Source organism: Neofelis nebulosa, chromosome 8 (assembly GCF_028018385.1).
Source record: "Neofelis nebulosa isolate mNeoNeb1 chromosome 8, mNeoNeb1.pri, whole genome shotgun sequence".
NCBI lineage: Eukaryota > Metazoa > Chordata > Mammalia > Carnivora > Felidae > Neofelis > Neofelis nebulosa.
Window position 1 is genome coordinate 64,740,564 of NC_080789.1, and position 11,349 is coordinate 64,751,912.

Consider the following 11,349-nt stretch of genomic DNA (forward strand, 5'->3'; position numbering starts at 1 on the left):
TTGAAGACTAACACAGCCTATCAGCGTACTTGGCATTTTCAAATGTAGCATTTATTCCCATTTTACAAATAAGTAGGATAAGGCTCCAAAAAGGATACATGAACTTGCTCAAGGTCACAGGAAGCGGCAGAGTTGGAGCTTGAACTCGACTCTGGTGCCTTTTCCACTGTGCTATAATAGGAATATTTTCCTCCTGTGGATTCATAGTCTACATTCTGCCTTAACTCACAGGTTGTTGATGCCAAGGGGTGATAACATTCCTAAAGCCCTAAGTAATAACAGTAGGGCTAAAGTGAGATTCAGTGATTATCTCATGATGGTATGCAGAGGAGAGAAAAAGAGTAAACGACAACTTCAAAGATCTCAACACAATCCATAGGGATTCATGTTTCCAGGAAGGTGGTTTGGCAATATTTGTTGTTGTTGTTTTTTTTTCCATGTTATTTATTTTGGAGAGAGCAGAGGATAGGGGCAGAGGAAGAGAGAGAGAGAGAGAGAGAGAGAGAGAGAGAGAGAGAGAATCTCAAGCAGGTTCTACACTCAGCATGGAGCCCAAAACGGGGCTTGACCCCACGATGCTGGGATCATGACCTGAGCCGAAATTAAGAGTCTGACGCTTCTCCAAGTGAGCCACCCAGGCGCCCCAGCAATGTGTTTTGATAGCAGTCCAAGTGATTTGATTCAGCCTGACAAACTTTTGCGACTCAGGTCATCTCCCTGTCACTCTTAGCACGTGCTATTTTCTTTTTTTTTAGGGGAAGAATTGGCTCAGGTGCCAGAAGATCATGGGGCCTGGATACTGGGTTTAGGAGTTAGAGTGAGCTCAAGAGTTAGAATTAGTATTTGATTCTAGTATTTATTTGAATTACTTAGAGCTTATTTGATTTCTAAAACACAGTACTAGAATACAAAAGTGCTCAGAGTGTTTGTTTGCTCTCGTCCTTGTCGCCAGCAAGCACCCCTCTGGAACAAGTGTGTCACAAGAATAGTCAAAGTGCAGATTTCATGAGGGCACTTGGCATTATCCCAGTTCTTAACTATTTCATTCAGCTCCAAACTAGTATTTTATGTAAACCGTTTCTGTAAGCCATTTCTTTTCGGAAACAAAAATATAGCAGTACTGAAAAAAGGCTGCTGATTATAGGTGCTCGTGTGCCAGTTTCAGTATTTAAATACTCGTAAATCAGGGCTGCCTGGGTGGCTCAGTTGGCTAAGCGCCTGACTTCCATTCAGGTCATGATCAGTTTGTGAGTTTGAGCCCCGCATCTGGCTCTCCAGCTCTCCGGCTCTCTGTTGTCAGCATGGAGCTCACTTCAGATCCTCTGTCCCCATCTCTGCCTCTCCCCTTCCCCCGCTCACGTGTGCACTCCGTCTCTCAGAAATAGACATAAAAAAATAATAACAAATACTTGCACATCAGTCTAACCCTGTTTCATTTTTTTGTCCTTAGTACCATCTGGGACTGACAGCTCAGCCTGAACTCTACCTTCTCAACACCGTGGATGCTGACTCACTTGTGTCTAGATGACTGACAGCCTGAGAGACTGTTTAAGAACCACTTTGTCTTAGTCCTTTTGTGCCAGGTGTCCTGTTAACATATCTCTGTTAGTTCAGAGGTGAGTTTTGTTCAGATGTTTTGAACAAAAGTCAAAGATTTCCTCATGGGAAGGGTGTTAAAAGCTGCCAGCTCTAAGTGTAGGACAGAGACCCACCCACCTCACGATGGTCCTACAGTAGCCAGAGTGACATGATTGGCCCACGGTGGCCACACACCCCTATGGGCTTGTGTCTTGACCTCTGGAATTTAAAAAATATATATGTGTATATATTTATGTAAACCTGAACATGTCAGTTTGGGTAGAGTTTTAAGGTTATGTGAAATTGATAGGTCTTTCTTATTTTTTTAAAAGCTATAGATAAATCAGATATTTGTTTTCTCTGGGTCACAAGTGAGAGAGGAAAGGGAGTAATGCTCTTTTTCGGAATGATCTGGTCAAATTGACTTGCCTTTTAAAGTGACACTTGACTATGGCTAGTTAAATTCGATTTCAGTTTTAACCAGACCCTTAGCGACTACTGACTAGCAGCACATCATTTCTAAAGGAAACAGTTCTTCTTTTCAGCAGATTTATCCTGGTTATATTGTGTGCTTTGCAATTATTATTCTTTGTTGCTTTTCTTGAAATCTTGTCAGAGGTATGGTGGTATTTCCCGAAGAGCTTAATACCTCATCAGAAGATTCAGAAACCATACTCGAACCAATGATCAGTTTTCCATGTGACATCGTAACTCAGCCCATTCTAGCATTCAAGCTTTAGGTATAAAAAGAAGAACCTTCTAACATTTAACTTTGTAAGTCCCAAACAGAAAATGATGGAGGTTACTTGTTTTCTTTCTAACGTTTGTAGAGTTCTTCCATGTCTTTTCTTCCCATTTTTCCCCACTAAAACTCCACAGACACCATTTCTAGGTCCAAAGTCTATTTCCAGGAATGGTTACTATTTCTAGTGTTGAATTTCCTTGAATGCTAAGCATTTTATTTAAGATATTTATATCAAGTAATACGAGAGCAGAACTAGACCAGGACATGGACGACTAGTTCTCATGTCATAAACTGCCTGCCTACATGTGGGTGATAGACTTTTTTTGACCCCTCTTCTTAACCAGGACTTTTTTCTTTAAGATTTTTATAATAAAAAAAGTTAATATTTAAAAATTGGAAAAATGTTGCATAATTATCTGATTGAAAAGAAGATTGGCCACACTGGGCTTACATTCCTGCATGGAATTGCAGTTGGCTGGAACTGGATGGTGGCTAGTCCGTTTTAATGGACTTCAGGGTGGCACACACTTCTTCGATTCGTTTCCTTCTAGCCCCAAAGACATTGAGTTTGCAAACCCTGCAGCTTTTGTATGACTTTGAGCATCATTTTCCTCTTTCAGCTTAAAAGTGAAATATCTGACCTCTCTGTCTTTTTTATTTTATTTTATTTTATTTTATTTTATTTTATTTTATTTTATTTTATTTATTTTTTTCAATATATGAAATTTATTGTCAAATTGGTTTCCATACAACACCCAGTGCTGATCCCAACAAGTGCCCTCCTCAATACCCATCACCCCCCCTCCCCTCCCCTCCCTCCCACCCCCCGTCAACCCTCAGTTTGTTCTCAGTTTTTTTTTTTTTTTAAATTTTTTTTTTTTCAACGCTTTTTATTTATTTTTGGGACAGAGAGAGACAGAGCATGAACGGGGGAGGGGCAGAGAGAGAGGGAGACACAGAATCGGAAACAGGCTCCAGGCTCCGAGCCATCAGCCCAGAGCCTGACGCGGGGCTCGAACTCACGGACCGCGAGATCGTGACCTGGCTGAAGTCGGACGCTTAACCGACTGCGCCACCCAGGCGCCCCGAAAAAGAGGTTTTTTAAATGAGTTTCAGTATTTTAGATTTTTTTTAAGACATTTTATTTATTTAAGTAATCTCTACACCCAACATGGACTTGAACTCATGACCCCAAGATCAAGAGTCACATGCTGTTTGACTGAGCCAGTCAGCTGCCCCACAGTATTTTATATTCTTTATACACAGATAGCAACTCTAGATGAACCAATTTGGATTTTCCTGCCTCTCTTGGAAATTCATTTTCTCAGGTAGTTAGTTTCATGACCAGAGAGTGTTAGAAGAAAGAAGAAAAAGGTTACAAAATTCTGTTTTGCCACTCATAAAAAGATGAAGTGCTTGGTTATACAGAGACTAAGTACTTGGGGGAGTCTAGCTCTCATCTCCATCCTATGGCTGTACATTAATGGAACAGACTGGAGTTTACAAAAGCTTTTAAGTTTGGGGCACCTGGCCCACTCAGTCGGTAGAACATGCAACTCTTGATCTCAGGTTATGAGTTCAAGCCCCATGTTGGTGTGGAAGCTACTTAAAATAAAAATAAATTGAAAAAAATGTTTATAAATTTATCCATCAAGTCATACAACTCCTGTAATCTGAAAAGTTGATAAACAGTCACACCAAGATCAGTAGAGGAGACTGATTTCTAAAGAATGAGTCTTGGGTAAACTTTTTTTCTAAGTTAGAACTTTTAATCATTCTCTAATTTATATTTACAAATCTGGATTTTATATTATATGCTTTTATAGCTATTAACATATTCAATCGTAAGATAAACCTAGAAGCATACACTCACTCAGTTCCTCAGGTTTAACATTATGGAGTCAATTTATAAGAGGATGCTCTGACAATGAATATCCAGAATGTCAAAAAAAATACAACTAAATAATAGTTACTGGGCAGCTGCTGCTACCTAACCACATGTCCACCTAATATAAAAGGCAGTCAGTCAGTTTTGGTTCAGGTCATGATCTCACAGTTCATGGGTTCGAGCCCCATGTTGGGCTCTGTACTGACAGCTCAGAGCCTGAAGCCTGCTTGGGATTCTGTGTCTCCCTCTCTCTCTGCCCTCCCTGCTTGTGCTCCGTCTCTCAAAAATATATAAATGTTGAAAAAAAATTTTTTTAATTAAAAAAAATAAAAGGCAGAGCATATTGAGGCAAATGAAATAGTTTAGCAAGTGAGGCATTAGGGGTTTCAGTAGTTAATGAAAAAAGCCTTCTCAACTTTAAACATTATGATATCAAGCCTCCAAAGTTTTGCCCCAGAAGTGTTGTTTTCATTCGGGTACTGTATTTCACCTATATGTAGGGTCCCTGCAGTGACCCCCTCTTCTTAACCCAAGCTAAAGTGGATAAATGAGCATCCTGCTTCTTTTCTACACAGATGATTTTACACGTTAATTTAAATACAGTTTGTGAGTTCTCATGCATAGCTATTCTTGGTGAATAAATACTTTGCATTTCTCTTTCAAGCAATAAATATATTCAGCTCTCAGTAAAATTACAAAATTCTGGAACCTGTTGGGTGTTATGAAAAAAGCCCATTTCTAATTAAACACTTAAGTCTATTTTTAATGCAGAGTATACATTGAGAGAATGGAATCTTTCCAGGACCCTGAATAGAAGTACTTCTCCATTGTGGAATCAACACGAAGGGTGACATTTCTATGCCTGCTGTTCTCAATCTCCCTGACCTCCATGCAACATATTAGATCCAGCTGCAGGACTATTTAGTGGAATAAAGTCGTTGGATTCTTGCCTTGCCTATTTTCCCCAGAGGACAATGTTGCCCAAAGTATGTATACTTGTTGGTGGAACTAGGAGAGCCCCATGACAGGTACAAATGACAATTTTAAAAATAATTGCCTGTGCCAATTAATACACAGAACAGTGGGGGTTAATGCCTAGACTGCAGACTTAATTTCAGATATTCCGACATTGTTTCTTTTCCCAAATACTAGACTTCACCTTCCTTTCAGATGAACTCTCCACCGTAGGAGACATCAAAGAAAAGGAAATAACCACCACAGATAACTTTATAATGCATTCTTGATTTTTTTTCAGTGAATGCTTTTTTCATTTGTTTGTTTCTGGTTTTGCTTTTTTTTTTTTTTTTTTTTTTTCCCTTTCTCCCCAGGCTTGGAGTCTTAGAAGGTAGATCTGAGTCACAGATGTAATGACTTCAACAGTATAGTTAATTTTTTAGAGCCTTAGGGCAGTTGTAGAGGAGTTTCAGGTCACAGGTGTAATTAACATTTAATGTCTGTTTTGATTTCTGTGTTTTCGAGTGTCATACCAGATTAACAATAGCACTGGACTAATTCCTTTCACCCCTACAGTTGTCATCTGGGGAAAAGGGATTTTTTTTTTTAGCAATTCACCTTTGTACTCCTAGAAATGCTTTCAAGTATAAAAATGAATACACAGACATTTAAATGTTAAAAATTTATGTTTGTGGCAAAATAGTCAAATTTTGAGATAAGAGGGAAGCACACAATGGTAAACCAAATTTAAATAACAACATGGCCATTCTCCTCTGATGTAATTGTTTCCCATTCTCAAAAGGAATTTATGAAAGCTTTAATTACCTTGCCCTATTTGGAGAGAATTAAACAATGAATGGAGCATCATTTTTTTTTAAGGTTTATTTATTTATTTTGAGAGAGAGAGAGTGAGCAGAGGAGGGACAGCAAGAGTGAGACACACACACACAGAATCCGAAACAGGCTCCAGGCTCTGAGCTGTCAGCCCAGAGCCCGACGTGGGGCTTGAACCCACAAACTGCGAGATCATGACCTGAGCTGAAGTTGGACACTTAACCGACTGAGCCACCCAGGCTAGACCGTCACATTTAATACAGGTATAGATAATTTTTCTGTAGCCATTATATAACTAACTCCTAATTTTCAGATTGGTTTGATGTAATATAGATTATTTTTTGCCACTAACTAGAAAATAAAAATTCTAAAAGTCAGAAAATCATGTCCTAGGTTCTGAAAGACAACAAGGATATTTTTGAGTTGACTATGACTCTTGATTTGAAAATCAACATAAACAATTGAGACTTGCTATACAAGGCTATGCGAATCCTGTCTCATACTTTTGCAGTATAATTTACTACATACTGAAAATTTATTCTTCAGAATAAATAGTTTTCAGAAGCCTTCTTGTCTTGTATGTATGTAGCTTCATTTTTTGGACACATTGAAGAATCGAGGTCTAATGTAATCCTTATACATAGAATAGAGAACACCTAGAAACAAAAAGATAGACATCAATACGGTATCTATGGGAAACAAACACTGAATTTATTGTATTCTGCTTGTATTTTTCCAAAACTGTCCCTCAGTTTAGGTGCCTTTTTTTTTTTTTAAGTGACCTCTACACCCAATGATGGGCTTGAACTCACAACACCAAGATCAAGAGTCACATGCTCTACTGACTAAGCCAGCCAGGGGCCCCGTTATCCCTTACTTTAAAAACAAACAAATGCCTTCCATCTCACTAACTTTTGGCTTAGATTATATAAGTGGCTCCAGAAAAAGAAGCCCAAAAAAGTTAGAGCCCATTAAGATCAGTACAAATCTAAATCTGAATTTATAATGTTACTATGTCATCCTAAAATTTGAATTTTAAAATATTGGTGAAAAAGAGAGAGTGGGGAGATTTGGCTAGATAATAAAATAGAAATAGTAGACACCTCAACTTAGCAAACCTCTATTCAGTGTCTGCTTGTACTCAGCATCTCAAGAGAAGCAAAACTGCTTCTAGGGGATTACAGTCTAGTGGGTAAATTAGCTGTGAGTTTAGGCAGATGACATAGATGTGGGTCTTTCACCAGGATGAGGTCCTAGGGCCATGCAGAAAAGGGTAAGGAGTCAGGGGAAATAGCGTGTGGAATAGAGTGCTTTCGTTGAATTGTGGGGATGTCAGCAAATGTTCATACCCAAAGCAAGTTAAGGAGTCCGCTCAGCTCCCATTCCCACCCGTATCAATTATCAAGGCTTCAGATATCTAGTAGATTGTCTAATCTAAATCCTCCATTTTCTTCTGCTTTCTTACACCTCTTGTTAATATCTTCAAAGAGCGCACAGAGAATAAGAGGTCAGTAAGTTAGTTGTTCTCATCTCAACATGGTAGCCACGTGAGGCAGCTGTCTGCACAATTTTCTAACGAAACAGGAGTGTAACTATCATAGATGCATAAGATCCAAGGCAAAAATATGCCTACCTGAATCATTGTCGTATCTAGGGAAATAACATTCTCCAATGCAGAGAGACTTCTAGAACTCATTTCCCTATGCTTATTAGACACAGATAATTCTTACCTCATGCCTACCTTTTAAATGTTGGTGTTCCCTGGAGTTCCAATCTCAACTCTTTTGTCGCCTCACTCATACCTGTTGCTTCACTGGTAAGCAAGTTATTAGATCTCTCTTCTGAACATGAGACTTATATTCATTATACTATACGGCATTTCCACATACATGGGTAGGTGGCTGCCAGACTTTTAAATTGTGCACAAATCAGTAATTTGAGCTTGCTCCTCAAAATGTTCATTTATTTATAAACTTATATAAATGTACTATTGGTCAGTGTGTCTATTAGTAAAGTTTTTTGGTTTTTTAAATTTTTTTAATTTTTATTTTATTTTTTTTGATGTTTGTTTATTTTTGAGAGAGACAGAGACAGAATGTGAGTGGGTTGGGGCAGAGAGAGAGGGAGGCACAGAATCTGAAGCAGGCTGCAGGCTCCAAGCTCTCAGCACAGAGCCTGACACGGGGCTCGAACTCACGAGGTGTGAGATCATGACCTGAGCCAAAGTCGGACGCTCAATCGACTGAGCCACCCAGGCGCCCCAAAGCTTTTTGTTTTTAAGATAGAAATATATTCTTCCTACATACCCACGGATCTCCTTCTACATCTCTTAGGGTATGAGTACTCTAATTTAGAGACATCTGCCACAGGTACCTCAGTCAGTATAATACAGAATTAAGAGTTCAGGCCCTGGAGTAGAGAGCCCCCGTGATTGTGAGCAAGAAAGTTTTCCTCTCTAAGCCTCAATTTCCTTATCTGTAAATGGGATTATAACAGTACCTACTTCATAGGGTATTGTTTAATAAAGACTTTGGTCTTCGTCCACAGTTCATGGCATAGAGCTTCTAAAATGCTTGGAATTTACCAGGTATGGGAGTATCTTTGTTATTCATGAGCCTCTTGGATCATACTGGAGTTTACGTTAATGGTGTGATCCATGATGGGCTCCTAGATAACTTCAGGATATGGCTAGTCATGCCAGGAAGGCCAACTATGTGACTAGACCTCCAGGAGGGGAACAGGACTGGAGACTGAGTTGTGTCATAGGGCCAGTGATTCAATCAATGGTGCCTATGTAACGAAGCCACAATAAAAACTCTGGGTACTGAAGCTCCGTAGAGTCTCTTGGTTGGTAAACACACTGATGTGCTGGAAGGGTGGCATTCCACAGGGAGAGGGTACAGAAGCTTTGAGTTTGGGACCCTCCCAGACCTATACCCTATGTGTTTCGTTGGGCTGCTTCTGATCTGTATACTTTGTAATAAAACTGTAATTGTAAGTATAGAGCTTTCCTGAGTTCACAAGTTGTTCTAGTGAAATATCAAACCTGAAGGAGTCTTGGGAACCCCTGAATTTGTCGCTAGTTGGTCAGAAGGGCAGGTGGCCTGGGAACCCCCAATGGCTGGTGTCTGAAGTAACAGCAGTCCCTTCGGGAACCATGTCCTTAAACCTGTGGCATCTAAGGTGAGCTGCAGTGGTTGGGATCAGTATTGAATTGTATTACAGTACACCAGGTGGTGTAAAGAGGTATTTATTAGGATTAAATCACTATATTATACACCTGAAACTAACATAACACTGTATGTTATACTGGAATGAAAATAATAATAATATAAAATTTACTTACAAAAAAAGGTTAAGTGAGGTAGTGATATATAAAGCAATTAGAGTGGGTTCCACATCATAAACACTCATTAACTATTAGCTATTATTGTTTTGTCCAGTACTTACTGGACTTACTCTCCTACCAACCCTGTTCTGCTTCATTTTTTACATTAGTGAAAGGCCCATCTTATATCGGATTGCCCAAACCAGAAACCTAGGAATCATCCTGGACTCCTCCTTCCTTCCTTTTCCCACGCACTTAGTTGCTGAGTTCTCAATGTTCGTAGACTCCATCTCCTCCCGTTTTCACCATTACTGCTTTAATTCAGACCCAGTTCATCATCTCATTGGCCTCTCTGTCTTTATTTTCTCCCCTCCTTTGCCAGTCATCTCTAATCATTTTCTTTTTCCTTTTCACATTTTTTTTCATGGTGAAATATAATATGCATGGAAAACAGTAGACACAGTTTAAACGACTAGATTAACAAACAGTTGTAGACTGAATACTTGTATTTGTGGGTCAAGAAATAGAATATAGCAAGCATCCTAGAAGCCTGGCTGTATCTCGCTCTCTTTTCCATAGATAACCACCGTTCTGACTTTTATGGTAACAGGTTTTTTTCCTTGTCTTTATAGTGTGACCATCTGTTTAAACAAACAGTTTCATATTGCCTGTTTTTGAGCTTTGATAAGGCAGGCATCTTTCTGAGCTGGCATTCTGACTACGTTACTCCCCTGTTTAAATCTTTCACTGGCTCACTTCATCTCGTTGACTTCTCAGCTCGCAGCCATGTAGATCTATTGGGGATTTGTTCTCTATCAGGTTAGCTAAACTGTAATTCCCATCCCTGCATTTTTTCTGAGTTAGCTTGGCTCACAAGAGACATTTTGCTGGAGATTTGAAGGTAAAATTGAAGCAGTATAGCTTCTGTATTCTTTTCACACTTGGAAGGCTCGGTGCAGGGTTACTAGGCGCTGTTACAGCTTGTGCGTGTTGTTTATCTGCTGGCTCACCTTGCCGTTGCTGGGCAGCTGTCAGACCCACAGATTGTTCAGCTCCTTCTGGAGCTCCTCCTTTAGCTTCTTTGGCTACAAGGCCAGTGGATTAGCTCCATGATAGACGGCTCCAGCTTCTCCTACAGGTCACACCATGATCGAAGTTGGAGTCAGTTAGAGACTGGCTCAGGTTTCTATTTCTCTGTGGGTTCCAGCTCTTCCTTGCAGATTCCAGTTTATTTTTCCTTCCCAACTGCTGCCTGGCTAAATTTAGGCTCCGGTATTAGGAACATAAGCAACAGCCTCACATGGACTGTTTAACCAGCTCCCAAAGTTGGTTAGGGTCATGTTTCTATAATTCCCTCTGTATATATCACTACTCATAGTTTTACTTCTCTGGTTGAACCCTGACTGATACAGATTTTGGTATCAGAAGCTTCCAGAGGAACGTTACCATGAGTACAGGTCCTCCGAATAGGTTCTGGGTCATCTCGAATTGGTTCTCTGGTGTGATGAGATTTAAAGATATTAATGGCCATTTTTTCCAGTAGTAAAGACAATGCTAGCAGCCCATGGCATGCTAGCAAAGCATTTTTTAAAGACTGTCGCCTATAGATAAGATACCCTTAATCAGGTGCCTGTAGAAAACAAGGGCTTTGGGTGATCAAGTATTTACTGTCATAGAACATTTAGTGGAAAAGAGAAGTATAATTAGGTTGGTTTCTTCTAAGTGTGCTGGAGAACTCGGGAAAACAAAATGATGGGCTCAGGGCTTTTAACTCCTCGTTTAAAATCCGATGAGGGGACCTGAAAGCTTTATGACTTCCCAGAAAGAAACTCAACTCCTGTAGCTGTGAGGCTGATATTTTTGAAAAACACAACACAGGGACTTATCCTGTGAGTGGCTAATCACTACAATCACAAAATTCCCACCCTCACAGAGTCTCTTTTGTCAAAGTTAGGGCATTGCTTTGGAAAGAGTGGGACCCTGAAAATTAAGATGGGGATACGTGGGCAGATTTCAGTGACA

The 11,349-nt window shown here is 39.7% G+C and overlaps 2 protein-coding genes across 8 annotated transcripts in view; one reads left to right on the forward strand and one right to left on the reverse strand.

Annotated features, from left to right (window-relative positions):
• SLC11A2 (solute carrier family 11 member 2) overlaps window positions 1-11,349 on the forward strand; it is a 54,857-nt gene that overhangs the window by 40,589 nt on the left and 2,919 nt on the right. For 5 of the 7 annotated variants that reach the window (XM_058742776.1, XM_058742779.1, XM_058742780.1 and 2 more), the window contains one exon: window positions 1,451-2,973. In XM_058742776.1, coding sequence (XP_058598759.1) covers window positions 1,451-1,528 — 78 coding nt within the window. In that variant the 3' untranslated portion in view covers window positions 1,529-2,973. Of the gene's footprint in view, window positions 1-1,450; window positions 2,974-4,982; window positions 6,033-11,349 lie in introns of those variants that run through there. The other 2 variants (XR_009265713.1, XR_009265714.1) reach the window with 2 other exon arrangements.
• HIGD1C (HIG1 hypoxia inducible domain family member 1C) overlaps window positions 6,225-11,349 on the reverse strand; it is a 31,145-nt gene continuing 26,020 nt past the window's right edge. Inside the window, exon 4 of the mRNA XM_058742797.1 lies at window positions 6,225-6,655. Within this exon, the coding sequence (XP_058598780.1) occupies window positions 6,591-6,655 (65 nt within the window). The 3' untranslated portion in view covers window positions 6,225-6,590. The remainder of the gene's footprint in view (window positions 6,656-11,349) is intronic.